At 35.6% G+C, this 17,571-nt stretch overlaps 1 protein-coding gene across 3 annotated transcripts in view; it reads left to right on the forward strand.

Moving 5' to 3' along the window:
* Nucleotides 1-17,571, forward strand: part of LOC127879092 (serine/threonine-protein kinase DCLK1-like) — a 41,888-nt gene that overhangs the window by 4,401 nt on the left and 19,916 nt on the right. For 2 of the 3 annotated variants that reach the window (XM_052425701.1, XM_052425702.1), the window contains exons 2-3: nucleotides 7,414-8,188; nucleotides 10,621-10,717. In XM_052425701.1, coding sequence (XP_052281661.1) covers nucleotides 7,414-8,188; nucleotides 10,621-10,717 — 872 coding nt within the window. Of the gene's footprint in view, nucleotides 1-5,512; nucleotides 5,712-7,413; nucleotides 8,189-10,620; nucleotides 10,718-17,571 lie in introns of those variants that run through there. The other variant, XM_052425700.1, reaches the window with a different exon arrangement.

The following is a 17,571-nucleotide window of genomic DNA, read 5'->3' on the forward strand; positions in this document are numbered from 1 at the left end:
CAGAAGTTTTATCTAATTGTTTTTGAAAGATTTGAAAGATGATGACGTTAACTCCAGTGTTTAAGTGATCACCGTATACCGGCCCTTGCGACAATTATTTCTCCTCACGACGAACAATATCGAGTACGCTGCTAGTTAATACATGTATCACGTTACATCGGAACAATGTGAACATCTAATCTCCGGCCGCATATATCATAACCCTGTCGAGTCGGAACGTGGCGCTGGCGTCGGAAATTAGATAACGTCTTCAAAACTGAACTCATAAAAAGCAATGTTATGTCGAGATATCAAAATAAAAATAAATTAGATTCCTACTCTGATTTTTTGTTTCAAGCAAATAACAAACAAATGGCATAAATGTTATGGATACACGAAGAAACATGTAAAGGTAGTGTCGCTTGAAAAATCGACGAAATTATGTTTGCAAATTTCCTTGTATCGTTTAATAATGTACTTATTAGCAAAGTAGCAACATTTCTCACGCCCCCGTTTATACCCAACACAAAGTCAGATCGTATCTGACAGCATTTACGGTTGATGGCAAATGCTATGTCTACATTTGCCAATGAGTGTTCGATGTATGCGTATTCGTTTAAGAAAAGCAATTTAACGATGACGATGACTTTTAGCTGCAAGATCAAGCTTAAATTTGATCCATGGTGGTGACAGTGTCGTTCTTTTCTGTTTATTTTTATTTTTTCATTTATTTTTTTCGGGGTGGAGACGAATCCAAAAGTTCACCCACTTGCATCGGGCCGATAAAACTAATCGATAGCATGTTAAGTATACGTGTACGCCTTTTTGTACGATAAATGGCAATTTTATTTGTATCTTTAAATCTGTGCAATGTTTGTTTAATAGATTTTATAATTTAGTAAACAGAATGTATTCAAGTCACAAAACCGAATGTATTAAGGTCACTACCGAATGTATTCGAATCTCAATGACGGGTGTCTGTCTATTCTCAAAACTCATTTTCTTGGCTTCGGTGACTTCGACTATCTCACCTTTTTCCTTTTGGAGACGTTCAACAGACAACAAATTGGTGATCGCAAATCAAATCAATGTGCTCAGATCAATATTTATTTTATAGTTGTTAAGTTTAGAGTCTGATAAGAGTCTTGTGAGTTTACAAAACCGTCTGTTTTGTCACTTGACTGTCACTTGTATAATTTATGTGTTAAAGGTACATATTTGTCCATGGTATGGACCGTGTTCTGTGAAAAGAGAGTTAAATGAATGCGCGTAAAGTGTCGTCACAGAATAGCCTGTGCAGTCCGCACAGGCTATCAGGGACGACACTTTCCGCTTTTATGATATTTTTCGTTTCAAGAAAGTATTTTCTTAACAAAAAAATAGTTAAGGCGGAAAAAAAGTCGTCCCTGATTAGCCTCGGCGGACTGCACAGGCTAATCTGGGACGACACTTTTCGCACATGCATTAAACCCCCTTTTCACAGGGCGAGGCTTATGTTAAATCTTTTTGGGTATAAATATTCAATATTTGAGCCGCGCTCTGGTAACACGGGCTAAATGCATGAACGACAAATATCGTCCCAGGTTAGCCAGTGCAGTTAGGGCAGGCTTATCAGGGTCGACACTTTCTGTGTTTATGAAATGTTTCGTGTATAGAGGGTCTCTTCTAAACAAAAATGCAGTTTGTGTGAAAAGAATTGACACTGATTACAACTTTTTGCAAGTTTGATGAAAGAAACGCAGTCCCAATTATTAATCCCTTCCTAAAAATGCAAGTAGGGGTATCTTATCTACAATCTACCTATACAGTAGATACGTTAGATGCGAATCACATACATACTGGTCTATCAATTCAATACACGCTGTTCCACATACAGCTTGCATTTAAATTTCATAAGTATATCACTGTTCACTAAAGAAAACTACTCTTTAATCATTATATCATTCTTAATAATACATAATACAGAATTGCATAGACTTGAAATGTCTTATAAGAATATTACACAAAAACAACAACAAGAGCGCCGATGGCGTTGAAAGGCTCTTTGCAAGATACAGGGAAGTTTCTGCTGAAGTAAATGTTAAAGGATTAGTAGTCTGAATGAAAATGTAAAAGGCTATCAAGAACAACACTATTGACATGCAATAAAAGTACCCTATCTCGCATGAAGCAGTAATATAATTGTCTCCCCTTGCTTTCAAGGTACGTAATTCTTTAAAGTTTGCCTTGTAGATGGTAATTTTCTGAAAATAACTCGCTTTTGCAAATAAAATAATTGTTTTACGAACGAAATTTGTTTTAGTTTCTAATAACGTTTTCACGTAGAACGGTCTTAGAAAAATTCAGTAAATATGGTATAAGCAATCTTCTTGGAAGAAAATGTTAGAAAAAAAGTTTCTAAATGAAAAAAAAGGAATTACGAAATACTATATTAAATATCTATTTCGTCTGCCCAAAATCAGGGAAGGCTTGGAAAACGACAACCGTTTCCCGTGTGATTTTGAAATGCGGTATTGCAAATAGACTATAAACATTATAAACATCAAAAACGATATAAACATTTGTAAGCTCTTTAACGTTGCTTTGAGCCATATGCAAAATGACTCAAGTTGTTTGTGTGCATTTTAAATAAATGTTTAATTATGACAGAAGTTACCAAGGAATTTACAGATTGGTCAAATTAATATTCAGCATCCAGTTTATTCCTAAATAATAAAAAATGTGTGTTAGTTCTGTTGTTGGCTTGTTGTGTTTTTTACGGGAGCATCTCCCGTCACGCATGTCCAACCCATGAATGTAAAATATTCCACAAAAATTGCAAAAAAATGTAAAGCTTCATATACAACTTTTTTATATACAAATAATCTTCAGGCGCCAATAAATTAATGAATATTTTAATGCGTATTTTTTAATAGACGAAGCAGACAACAAAAATCTAGATGATTGATTCTATACATTACTTCCGGTAGAGCAATAAGTCATGTACCTACAGTTGTTTATAGCTTTTTCGGATAAACATAAACAGCAATATACGGCCATATTACTTCAGAATTTATGACACCAATTACCCCATAAAAGTAAGTCGTTTGGATATTAATATTACGTAATAAGTTTTTGAAATATTTATTTTTCTTTCAATGATTTCCATTTACCGGGGTACTTCCATTACTGTTGAACGAATGGAAATATTATTTTTCTATCAATGATTTCCATGTACCGGGGTACTTCCATTAATATTGTTGTCGAACGAATGCATTACAATTTATAATCAATTTAATACCATGCATGCCTCTTTACTGACTCTAATTTTAGCCCACAACATATTACGTTGCTTTGACGCATACAGCTGCGTATAAATATTTTCCGAAGAAATTTGCTTGATTTAAGGATTAATAAATTTACATACCGAAGGACGCATATATACTGACGATCGATTGATGTGACAAATTTAAATAATCTCTCTTTTCTATGAGGTCCTGGGTCACTATCAATGGGCCAGTGAGGTGTGTACAATCAATCGTTAATGGCGGTACGCTATAATGTTTAGGATGATTTGTAGGGTATATACAGACGTCGAATGAACACTTAATACGACTAACTGGCAACTTAATGATATTTTAAAGAGAATTGTTCGCAGTATGGTAAAATGACGGTTTCCAAAATAATTGTTATAGATTCAAAAAGGAATGTATAGACTATGTTCAAACAAGTAAAATAATATTCCTGACTATGACATTGAAAATGTGAGAAATAATGGTTAATTAATGGATAATCATAAAACGAAATCGGCAAAATAATAAAGCGTTTGCAACGCCTTTTTTAGTATTTAAAAAATAGTATTGACATACATATCTTTATAATTCGTTATTTAACCCTTTCCCCCATAACAAGCAAAGTTAAAATGGCTTTCGCAAACAGCATACAACCAGAACAGCCAGCGAGTAACTCGCAGTCTGTTCATGTTTTATGCTGTTTGCTGTTCATCAGTATCTAAGGCTTGGAAATGAAGCTTTTTAAACTTGAATCTTGTAAGAAAGGTCTTAAATTAAATTTAACTTTCTAAGAGACTACAAATGTGTGACAATACGTATGTAAGTGTAAAACGGGTTAAACTAAAACCTGCGTGACACGTTGGTAGTTCAGTACCTTTTTCTTCCACAGCTCCTGGCTTCGACTGCCTATGAAGACATTATTTTGTACTCAACTATGTATTCTTGTTATTATAATTAGGTAAGACTACTCCAAGCATAATATATGAGCCGTGCTGTGTGAAAAGGGTTTAATGCATGTGCGTTAAGTGTCGCCGTCCCATATAAGCTTGTGCAGTACGCACAGGCTAATCGGGGACGACACTTTCCGCCTAAACTGGATTTTTGCTACGAAGAAAATTTCTTGAAACTAAAAATATCATTAAAGCGAAAAGTGTCGTCCCTGATAAGCGTGTGCGGACTGCACAGGCTAATCTGGGACGACACTTTACGAACATGCAACAAACCCCATTTTCACAGAGAACGGCTCATATATGTTATTAAACATATTTAATAACATTATCAATAAACACAAATCTGTGAACAAGTCCCTTTAAGACTCCAAGCATGAAATCATATGCAAATGATTTAATGTTAGTTCTCTCAGGGACGCAGTCATAGATACATATGTTACCCTGATCAAAGTGAATATTGCTTTTAACCAATTTTTCCAAGTACTATAATTAATTACTTCTACTTACATATTGTTCAGATTCTATTTGAAATTAAAAGGCAATATTTGTATTGAATAAATTAATAATTTAATAATATTTGTGGTTCGGATTAACGGGATTTCTCTATGTGCCAATATTTATTAAGTCCAAGCAATAAGAGCTTAACATGTATATTCTCATATTTCAATCAAACTAGTTTACCCTTAAATCGGGTTCATATATTTAGTGATAAATTTCAATTGCGACAACATGCTAAATATTTAAAGTGTCGAGGCACGTGCTTGAGTGGTGAAGATTTCTTAAATACTGTGTACATGTATTTAAATTTAATGAGAGTGTCATTCTTAAAGGGAACGTTCTTTATTTTGGATTTTGGCAAATTATAATCAGTTTGTATCAGGGCGTGAGAATTTCAAACAAATACATATGTTTGTTTGCAGTTTAAAGCGAATATTTATTGTGTTTATCATTAGTTTCAGTCAGACATTTATTACAAAATGCGTATTTACAATTTATAGCAATTCTGGATAGACATCAAGTGCCAACTGTTTCACAGTTTTTAAACATATACAGAAAAATAATAAATTTAAATTGGACAAAATGAACAATAAAGAAGTTCTTTGTGTGTTTGAAACCATTCAATGTGACAATTACTATCCTAGTTTATCCAATTGAATCCACAAGCGCGCACATAATCTATGGCAGATCATTCTGTTACATCGGAAAACATAGAAAGAAAAGGAATTAGGACTAAATCTTGTAAATCGTTTTATCTATGAAACGGATTTGTGACCAGGATATCTTGCGTTTACTCACTTGAAGATAATAACATTCATATTCGATTCCCGTGCACAATTTTCGCAATGAGAAATGGCTCGGATTTTACCATTTGCGCGTTCGGGAGTGTCTGTGTGTTCCGTACTCAGGAATGTCATTTTATGTTGTTGAAACTGTAACTATTTACAAGGACTAAAATGCAAGCTCTTTTGGAGAAACAGCGAGCTAGGATGGCGAATATTGCTCAGTACAGGTCGGTAATTACCTTTCGATTGTTACATCAGTATATCTCGGAGTAAACTGTAATAAAACAGAATATGTTTCTTGCGTAAAAGGCCTGAATCTAAAATGACTATATTTAGGATTACCGTTTTTGGCTAATTAAGTCGCCGGCTCATTCCATTGGGTGAAAAATTAACTGCTTTATGAGTTTCTTGTTTTCATATTAACAACAAGACAGTTTGTGACCTTTCTGTATTTGTGTCTAAAAGGTTCACTTCTCAAACAGGAAAAAATATATTATAGCCACGTTGATATTGTGCATTAAGGATATAAGATGACTGTGGTGAGTTGATTTTTGTGACGTATGTTTAGAGTCCCATTTATTACATACCATCTCACGGTGAAAAACAATACGACCACAAACGCAAAAATGATCACAAATTCCGAACACAAACATGACATTATATTTAACTCCCCAAATATGTACATACCAATTCAGTCAGGTATATAATATATAAAAATATGTTATCAATATACAACTAATTCTGTTATTTTGGAAGACCTGTAGATAAGATAAAGATATACCTGAAGATATAAAAACGACTTGATATAGATCTATACACTCGAAACCATTCAGGTCTGAGTACGTTTATTTAGCTTGTTACTTTATTGTATAATTATCATGTTGATCTGCATACAGGCATTTGAATCTGTCTGAAAAAAAACATATTTAAATGCCAGTGTAATGTACTTGGTGCAAGGGGCTTGTTCACATAGTGTCGAATGACATAAGGGGAGCGATATACCATTAACGGCGTAGATCTATAATGAAAATATTTCATATCATAGTAAGAAGTTTGCAAATTAAGAGACGGCGAGATTCATGTATTGCGAAAACACAATCTATGAATTTAATCTAAATAAGATTATGCGATTAGTTGCATAAATCCTAAACAGATGTGTTCCACCCCGTCTAGACGTGTTCATTCTTTTAACATCATCCAGACACAAAGATTTTGAACTTAATATATGAGCCTTGTTCTGACAAAACTGGGCTTAATGACAGTGCGTAAAGTGTCGTCGCAGATTAGCCTGTGTAGTCCGCACAGGCTAATCAGGGACTACACTTTCCGCTTTTATGGTATTTTTAGTTTCAAGGAAGTTCCTCCTTACCGAAAATCAAGTTTAGGCGGAAAGTGTCGTCCCTGAGTAGCCTGTGCGGACTGCACAGGCTAATCTGGGACGACACTTTACGCATATGCATTATGCACAGTTTTTTCAGAACGCGACTCATATGTATAAGTGTATATGGACACGTTCTTTCTTATTTGAATATAACCAATTAAAATGTAGTAGTCTTAAATGTAAGGGTGAGTGCAGGACATGTCGAGCTGCAGTGCGATCTATGTACTAAGATCTTACACTTGTAAAAATTGCATGTCATAATTGCACTTGATCCGTTATAAAACTAAAGAATACAACATTTGCCATTTTAACTTAAGCGTTTTTCGATTTCTTGAATTATTCTTATCCCGAAAAAGAAAGTCGTTTCTACCAAGATATCTTTTAACCGGACTAATGCACATAATAAAATATTATAAATCTTTCGTAAAAAAAGGGGCCCGATTTCTTTTAAACGTAGTTTGGTTAGTAGTAAATTTCTCCCCATCATTATTTGTAACTGAAAGATACGTTGTGATAATCTTTCAACTAGACATGTCCTCACCTTGCAGTGTCCCTCAGCAGAAGATGTCCACAATGGCGTCACTGGAGAACGGGTGGGACGAGCACTTCGCGTTCAACGTGCCACGTGACGACCGCACACGTGCCTCGAAGTTGAGCTCGCGGAACGGACGCGCGAGCCCCACGCACAGCGCCCACGGGAACCTCATACGCCACAGCATCCTCAAGGTCATCGAGGACAAGAAGGCGAAGAAAGTCCGTTTCTATAGAAACGGGGACCGGTTCTTTAAAGGAATGGTGTACGCGGTGTCGCCGGAGCGATTTCGGACGTTTGAATCTTTGATGGCAAACCTGACTGAGAGTCCTATAGGGGACAAAAATATTCTTCCAAACGGTGTAAGGCACGTATTTTCCATAGATGGGTCCCGAAAGGTGACGAGACTCGAGGACTTGGAGGAAGGGGAGAGCTATGTCTGTGCCTCTACGGATGTTTTTCGGCGAGCCGAGTACGACAACACTGTGTCCCCCGCGTGGAATTCAAACGCCTTGAACAAGTCCAAATCTCGAGAAACCTCGTCAATCAGTACGAGAGGACCACAGGACTATCTGTCAGCGAGAGACACGGACGCAGACGAAAACAGGGACTTTATACGACCGAAGCTTGTGACTATCATCAGAAACGGTTCGAAGCCCCGAAAGGCGGTACGCGTTCTCCTGAACCGGAAGACGGCGCATTCGTTTGATCAAGTGCTGACGGATATAACAGACGCAATAAAGCTAGACTCGGGGTCGGTAAAGCGCATCTTCACTTTAGATGGGCGACCGGTGGGTACATGTGAATTTTAGACTTTTATTTTCGATATTAATTTGTTGTGCATACCTTTAAATACGCTGTATGGTGTCATTCAATTCCTTTCGAATTTAAAGACATGAATACAAATTGGTTGCGTATACGTATATGTTTCTACTATTATTACATTTCCACAAACATCGTCTAAATCTTTGTACATTTTTAATCATCCAGAACTCACGTCTAAACCAGATTTGAAAAGCTGGTGACTGCAGCTCAGTCGAAAATACGTTTGCATAAGCACTGAATCAATAATCCTTCGAGATCTTGCAACGAATCTACAAAAACTCATGCCGTCATTAAAATATATGTACTTTTTAATATCTAAACGATGAATGCCGCTGCATGTTATTGCATTAGATCTGCTTCATATCTGCATTTTGAGCAAGCGCGTGTGTATCATTTGAGTCGCGTACTGAGAAAACTGGGCATAATGCATGTGCGTAAAGTGTCTCCCAAATTAGCCTGTGCAGTCCGCACAGGCTAATCAGGGACGACACTTTCCTCTTTTATTTCATTTTTTGTTTAAATGAAGAATCTTCCTAGCAAAAATCCAATTTAGGCGGAAAGAGTCATCCCTGATTAGCCTGTGCGGACTGCACTGGCTAATCTGGGACGACACTTTACGCACATGCGTTATGCCCAGTTTTCTCAGAACACGACTCATTTGATCATAATCGGTATACAGTAGACCGTGCTTTATATAAATGGTGATATTGGTGCAATTAAAATTATTTTGGTATGAGTCAACTATTTCGGCAGTATAGTCGTTAATCTGCCGTAATCCACTAATCAGCTTATCCACTAAAAAGATCATGATTATCTGGCCATTCCGTGCGTATGTGTTTCAAAACTTTAAATAACACATGGTGTGTGACTGAACTGTTTATGAAAACCAACTAACTGTTTTCTATATACCGCTAGTCTCTAACTATTTGCATTCACAAAATCCAAACCATATTGCAGTATATGTGCATGTGCATATGTCTCAACGGGGTTGGTAGTAAAAGAAACCATAATCTTAAGTTTGCTACAATAAAACTTGATATAGTCGATGATTATCAAATGTTAATCTATTATTAAAGGCAATGATCTCGATAAACTCCTATATAGTCATGGCTTAAACATAATTGAGTCGCGTTCTGTGAAAACTGGGCTTAATGCATGTGCGTAAAGTGTCGTCCCAGATTAGCCTGTGCAATCCGCACAGGCTAATCAGGGACCACACTTTTCGCCTAAACTTGATTTTAGGTAAGGAGGGACTTCCTTGAAACTAAGAAAACATAAAAGTGTTAAGTGTGGTCCCTGATTAGCCTGTGCGGACTGCACAGGCTAATCTGGGACGACACTTTACGCACATGCATTATTCAGTTTTCTCAGAACGCGACTCATATTTTTGAAATCAATCATACGAAGACAGACTGTTCATGTCTAAAACTTTCATTAACATTCAAAGATAACTATTCATCTAGTATTCTGTAAAGATGGCTAAGAAACTATTGTTTTTCAAAGGAGGAATATGTTGGTTAACTATTTGCATACCGAGACAATATCCGCTTTGGGTGAGATTCTGAGTTTTACAGACACATTCATGGGTTTTTATATTAACTGTTTAATACAATTTCTATTGGGCGATATTTTAATTCTTAGAAGTTTAAACATTTCCTCTTTCAATCGACCTTTTCATATCATTTGACTGCTTACTGATAATGGTGATTCTGACGATCATACTTATTTAAATTGATTATTATAATGGCTGCATGCGATGTTGATTTACATGACGGTTTATGCAAGTTATGCTTATGCTGTACACATTGCTATCAAAAGCACCTACGATGAATTATAACGGTACCGATATCACCACTTATTTTCACGTTAATTTTAAGTTTTTTTAATAGAACGCGGAAACACTGAAAGTCGTATTATTTGTTATGCTGAAGTGCTATAATTGCGAGCCTTCAAATCCCAAATCAAATTTCCCTGCACATCTCATATCATGAATATTTTTAGATCGTTGCTGACTCATTTTTTCCCAGTTTATGATTGCATTCAATGCACGACCGGTTTTATGAGAGCTAATGACAATAATTTGCAAAAGGCAATATAATACGGGTGTGCATGGGCTATAACGATAATAACTAAAGCAAACGCTGCCATGTTTTATGCATGAACTTATAGGACACTGCTGAATTTGCGCAGCACATAAATGAAAGTAGAGGATGACACATCCTATTTACTCGCATCTTTCTTCGATAGGTATTACGTTATGTTTGGGCGATCATTGCATTCCCATTTAAATTAAATATTATTCCTCCGATTGGTATGCATATCGAAATCGCATCGTCCGTCCATCCGTACGTCAGGCTGTCACGCAATATGAAGAAGTATTTTGTTTCCCTCGTTCCAGGTTTCAACGTTATCAGATTTTTTCCTGGACGAGACGATCTTCGTGGCATACGGCCCTGAGAGGTACTTCAATGACGACTTCGATCTCGACGAAAATGGTGAGTCAAGAGGTCTGGTGAAAGTTGCATTGACTAAGTTAAAACGGCAGTTAGCAATCAAGTGTATAACAGTCACTCAACTTATTGGTCCTCGTCCATTAACTGTTTAAAATAGTAATAATATGTATTAAAAGTCCACTTTTTATATATAAATACAATACAATATAATATAATATAAAAATAAATTGTAAAAGGTTGAGTCAATTGTTTTGTTTGGTAAAACTGGTTGTCCATTATTAACTTCTCTACAACGATGATATTTGATCATTGCTGAATGTGTGATAAATATCAAAAAATTGAAAACGTACTTCAATATAGACGAAAATGGTTGAAACAGTTGAAATTGAAAATATTTTATATGATAATTTAACAGTTGATTGAGTCAAACAAGTGGCTGTAAATGAAGACATAGTTAAGAACTGTCTTGCCCCCCCCCCCCCTCCCCATGACGTATTCCATTCAGTTCATTGATCAACCGTAAAAGATCATATCGATGTCCATCTTTTTTCTCTTGGCTGAACTATAAATCGTTCAAATTTCAATGTTACTCTGCATTCGTGTATTGATTAGTACTGATAAGGGTCGCCGCAATGTGGCAATAGAGATGCAGTTCACAGGGATATGATTTACGGGATGTAGGGGACGAGGGGCGGTCAAGGTGTAAAATAAAGAGGACTTTCACTACGTATTCAAATATACACCAAATAAGCATTCATCTGAACCCAATGAGAACTAAAATTATAATGCATTCCTTTATTTATGACCAAGCTAAGACACCCAAAACACATGCACTAGACACAACACACAAGAAAACATCGCTCAAGACCTCCGAACACTGGAAATATTGCAAATTGGATGACATGCTCGGGAATACGAAATACTATATCCTCACTGCACAAATCAAATTGTTGTAGTAATCAAATATACACCAATGGGAAATTTGATGCACCAGCAGAAAAGAACCAGTATTATACCATGCGGTATTTTATTTATGGCAAGGAACAAATTGCCAAACAGTGAGACACAAACCATTTTTGCTATGAAAGACACACCAGTAAACAACTAACACACAAAAATGTATGAAACTGTCATCGCCTTGTAACAGTCAATAAGAAGCGTTGGGGGTTTAATCATGTATTAAGGAACGCCAGGTCTCACACTTGCCCAGAAATGGTCACAACATATTTAAGTAAACAACAAAATCATATCATTACTATTCAAATTCAATTGCAATAAATGAGAGTGCATTTCAATTTACTTTCAATTCCATAAGCACTCAAAATCAAAGAATAGTTGGAACAGTACGTCGAAAAATAAAGTCAACACATACAAAAGTCAATAGCCAAACTTTAAACGCTAGATGTAGTCTGGTAACATACATTAAACGCGATACAAAATGCGCGTTTTTATGTTTTTGTGCCACAAAATATTTCCTGTGAAGTTCCAGCTAAGATATCCGAACATTACCAAGCAAACGCGAGATTAGCTTCAGGCAGCTTCGGAAGCACGACGTATTTCTCACGAATACGTCGTTCTTCCGACGCTGCCCGAAGCCATTGTTAGGTTGCGCCCTGACATTTAAGGAGCAGTTGGGGGATTTTATAGTCATCATCTATGTTCAATCCCTACCACCCGCATACGTGAGCTCGGTTGGTGGTGTCCACTCCGGTCAGATGGGGTTTCATTTGTGTACTTTGTCCTTACCGCACCGTACAAGACCACACAATCTTTCGGCTTTTATTTGAAACTCATTTTTATGTTCGGGAACTAATTAAGTTTATTAGGTAGGAGTGCTGGTACATACTCCGGATCCTCACATTATACAGCCAAATTACAAAGCTTAATTGTATAAATTGTGCTGGTAGTATTTAATTATGTCCATTTTTAGCTAAAATAATTGCTAAATTTTATTTTGTTTCGAATAAATATTTTTTTTGCAGTCTATAACAATAAAGATATCATAATTCAATTTAAACTAGATTCTTCTCCTGAAAATCGTTTAAACCAGAAACATCCAAATGACCAACTAGTTCAACTTGTTGACGCTCTCAAATATTAAGCTACTTTTTATATTGGTAATATTCCAAAGAATTTAGCCCATATAAAAAGCATCTCTAAATTCTTTGCGCGTCTTAAAAATGAGACTAAAGAATTTAGCCCATATAAAAAGTATCTCTAAATTCTTTGCGCGTCTTATAAATGAGACTAAATGACCAACATGTGTTAGTAAGCTTGAAAACAAATAAAGAAAGATTCGATCCACAAACTGTAGCTGTACGGCTAACCACATGTTCTCAGTTACTAAGTCAGCTGTAATATAGTCAGGCAAGCGTGTTGCGCTGTTAATCCGATTATTTGAAAATAAGTTCTGGTGTGGATGCGCTTGACAAACGTACGACTGAGATGAAGCCTTAAAGAAGTCTTAAATAGAGATTTATCCCCACACATCTATATAAGAAGCTGCTGCGTTCCAGACAAATCGACATATTTCACTATTGGTGGTCCGGTTACATATGTCATTAATACGAGTCTCCGTATGAAATGATGTTGAGTTTTCCCTAAAGTTGTACGATCATAAAGCATCACAGTGAACTCTTTCTTCGTTGTTATCATCCTCTCTCATGCGCTATCAATGGGCTTATGTATGTCTTCGAAAATACAATCCCGTTGTGCGTTAAATGCTTTTTGTCATCAAAATCACTCCTACTGCTCAGAAACTGTTGTTGTTGTGGGGGTTTTGTTTTTCTTTTTTTCCCTTTTGTATCAGCTAATTGTTTTGTTCGTTCAGTTCTAGTTCTTAGGAGGGGTAAATCCGATATATTAATTTGGAGGTAAGAGCGAGATATTTCGTTTGTTTGTTTGCGTTGCGTTTGATAATTGCATAGTGAGAAAGAAAGTACGTAAAACTATGTTTATGATACGTTTATTACCAATACATGTATATACTAAATTAATTTCCATTAGAAGTAGAGCATATGACTCCAATCAATGTCCAAGACAAGAATTCAAAAACCGTTGTGTAAATGCACGACATCACTCAACGTTGCTTTACACATTTTTAACATGTTTATTTTAAATTCATATAAAACATGCTTAGATGAATGTCTTGTTGGTCGTTTGATAGCGTCTCCTTCTGAACTGATGTTTATATTTTCCGGATTATGTATTGTGAGCCCATTATTTCAGAGATTGAACAGAGATATGCTATTAAGTAATGACTTGGATTGTGGTCTTTCAGAGAAGACCACGAACACGTTTTTAATGTAATGGGGATTTACGCTTACCTATGAATTCATGAGTATGAACTTAAATTAAAACACGACACACATGATGTTTTACAAATTGATGCACATTCAAACTTCACCTCTAGCAGCACGAGGGAAACATCATGATAGCATGCGATCGTCTATAAATGGCAAGTTTCCGATCACAAAAAGTGAGTCACGAAATAAATATGCTATAAAATACACAGGTTCTCAAAACACACAAACATTAATACAACTTGGGTCTATGATTATAATTTATGGTACTTACGTTGTGCTTCCAATGGAAATTACCAATGGATATAAACATAAATAGTTATGTAGCATGGTATGTATTATCCAATATAGCACCTTATGTTCAATCAAACTTGAAAGCACATGGGCTATTCTATTTAATTAACAATCGATCCTTCTTGATAGTATATGTCATTTTAAATCAAACATTTAATACAACATGGCATTCAAATACATCGAATCTAATAAGTCCCTCCCCATGTCCCTGAAACAGCTATAACGGCATCGTTGGATGGGATGTTTACGGTTATTACAGTTTCATTAAATAAATAATATTTGTCCAAAGAATATACTGAGCGTTTTAACCAATCATGTTGTATTACTTCAATCAAATATGTTTTCCATTCTAAGCCGATCATTAGATTAAACTACCGCAAGTTCAATGAAATTCATGAAAATTCGCAACTGGCACCGTGAGTCACATTTATATGTAAGGTTATGTTACAAGCATATAAAAATACATTTGCGTAAGCTTTTTAACTTCTTATATTTCATCCGAGTCAACTGTTGACAGTCTTCTTGATATTTCCAATGTATGTTTGCAATAGATAATCAAATGTTGCCTCTATACGTGTATGTATATATACGAGACAAAAACTAGAAGACTATTTAAAATTCGATTATAATTTCTGTGAGCGTTATGAGCCATGCAGGTGGGATTTTTATAATAGACATTGAAAAACCACTCAAGATAGTACGGTGGCATAGAGGTGACATTCACTTCTCTTTTTTAAATTGCTTTCCTCTTTTTTTCTATCTCGTGACCACGAGTTAGCTATGTCGTGGCCACGAGATAGAAAAAAGAGATGTGCAAAACTTAATAAAAGCGGCGTACAATTAAAAAAAGAGCGGTGCAGTAAATAAAGGCAGAGTGCATTAAACAAAAGAGGAGAGAATTTTCGCTATCTTGAGATCCCGAGTTAGTCAGCCAATCAAACTTTGCGTAACATGTGTAAATACTCTGTACGCATATATATAGCTGGTCAAAGCAGTCAAGGCTCTGATATAACATAACATACTACTATTAGTACTACTATTACTGCTATTACTACTGCTGCTGTTATTGTTGTTGCTGCTGTTACTACTACTACTACTACTACTACTACTACTACTACTACTACTGCTACTACTACTACTACTACAACAACAACAACTACTACTACTACTGCTACTACTACTACTACTACTGCTACTTCTACTACTACTACTACTACTACTACTACTACTACTACTACTACTACTACTACTACTACTACTACTACTACTACTACCACTACTACTACTACTACTACTACTACTACTACTACTACTACTATTACTACTACTACTACTGCTACTACTACTACTACTACTACTACTACTACTACTACTACTACTACTACTACTACTACTACTACTACTACTACTACGACAACTACTACTACTACTACTACAACAACAACTACTACTACTACTACTACTGCTACTACTACTACTACTACTGCTACTTCTACTACTACTACTGCTACTGCTACTACTACTACTACTACTACTACTACTACTACTACTACTACTACTACTACTACTACTACTACTACTTACTACTACTACTACTACTACTACTACTACTACTACTACTACTACTACTACTACTACTACTACTACTACTACTACTACTACTACTACTACTACTACTACTACTACTACTACTACTACTACTACTGCTACTACTACTACTACTACTGCTACTTCTACTACTACTACTACTACTACTACTACTACTACTACTACTGCTACTACTACTACTACTACTGCTACTTCTACTACTACTACTACTACTACTACTACTACTACTACTACTACTACTACTACTACTACTACTACTACTACTACTTCTACTACTACTACTACTACTACTACTACTACTACTACTACTACTACTACTACTACTAACATACAGTATTAGTATTTTGAGTTTATGTTTATCAGGTAAGATTAGATACTGAATAAAAATAGAGATCTTAATGTAATCAGATCTCATTCTAGAAAATAATTTCATCGTTAGTTTTTAGCGAACCGTCGTTAAGTTTCATTGTCTAAGAGAACCGATGACGATATTTAACAATAGTGTCATCAAACGATATTCACTCTCAGAAATAATGGCAAATTAAATGTTGATTATCTCTATAAACAATAGTAATCTCTCAATAAACAAGCGGGGTAAATCGATATCAACGAACAATCGCTGTTTCATGTGGAAAATGATATCATTCGTGAAATGAGTACGGTAGTTACGTCCTTAAGACGTCGAATGATTTCTTAGAAAGAATGAGTCACATCGACAATATCAGAAATTCCAGACAGTATTTAATGACTGGCTCTGATGTGGGAAAAATCATCATACATTTAAAAATAATTCAAATTTGATAACTTAATATCCATTAAACTTAAACCAAGAACTCGACCTGCACAAATCAATTGATTAACGCGAACACTGTCAAATAACTCATAGGATTAAATGAAACGGCAATTCGAGTGGTAGCACAAAATTAGCCATAAAAATTATCAAGTAGTAAAATGTCGCGCTCCAAGATTGCAAAACCGATGTGTGTTTTTCCTGCAAGTGAACCTGAAGTGAAAAGTGATTTATTTGTTATAATTCTTGCCATAAGCGGACCTGCATTTGACCCTCTCCATCCGATTACTAAGTGGTCGAATCTGACTCTCGAAGAGGGTGTTCAGAGTAAAGAACATTAGTATAATGATGAACTGGTACTCAAAGGGTATTTATCATCTCGATGTGAAAGTCGCGGTAGATGTGGATATTTATAAAATGCAGTTCGCCAATCGGTCACGATTTTTTTATTAGGTGCATAACATTTGCATGTGGTGCCATGTATCTTTTTACTATGTGTTAATAGACCAAATTAATGCAATATATTAATAATACAAATGTGAATAATGTTTTCTTTCGGTGAGCATGTCCAAATGATTGGATATCTCTCAGTTACGAGCCTGTCTTTTATATCGTTATAGGTATTCTGTTTTGTTTAAATGTATATGATGTCTGTTTCTAAGCCTTATTTTATGTTATTTAAATAAATAAAATATATAAAACCTGTACAATAATTGTAATGTCTATTAATTCGACATTACTATCTGACAAAGCTCGAGACAGACGTTCATGAACTTTCCACGGCTTGCCAAACTCAACCTTGTCCCAAACATGTCAAATACGATGCATGAATCATAACGCTGTTTCCAGGCAATATTGATAGGTTCTTCGTGTGAGCATACTTTGCCCGATGTTCCATTTGT

This window comes from Dreissena polymorpha, chromosome 4 (assembly GCF_020536995.1).
Source record: "Dreissena polymorpha isolate Duluth1 chromosome 4, UMN_Dpol_1.0, whole genome shotgun sequence".
NCBI classification, from domain to species: Eukaryota; Metazoa; Mollusca; class Bivalvia; order Myida; family Dreissenidae; genus Dreissena; species Dreissena polymorpha.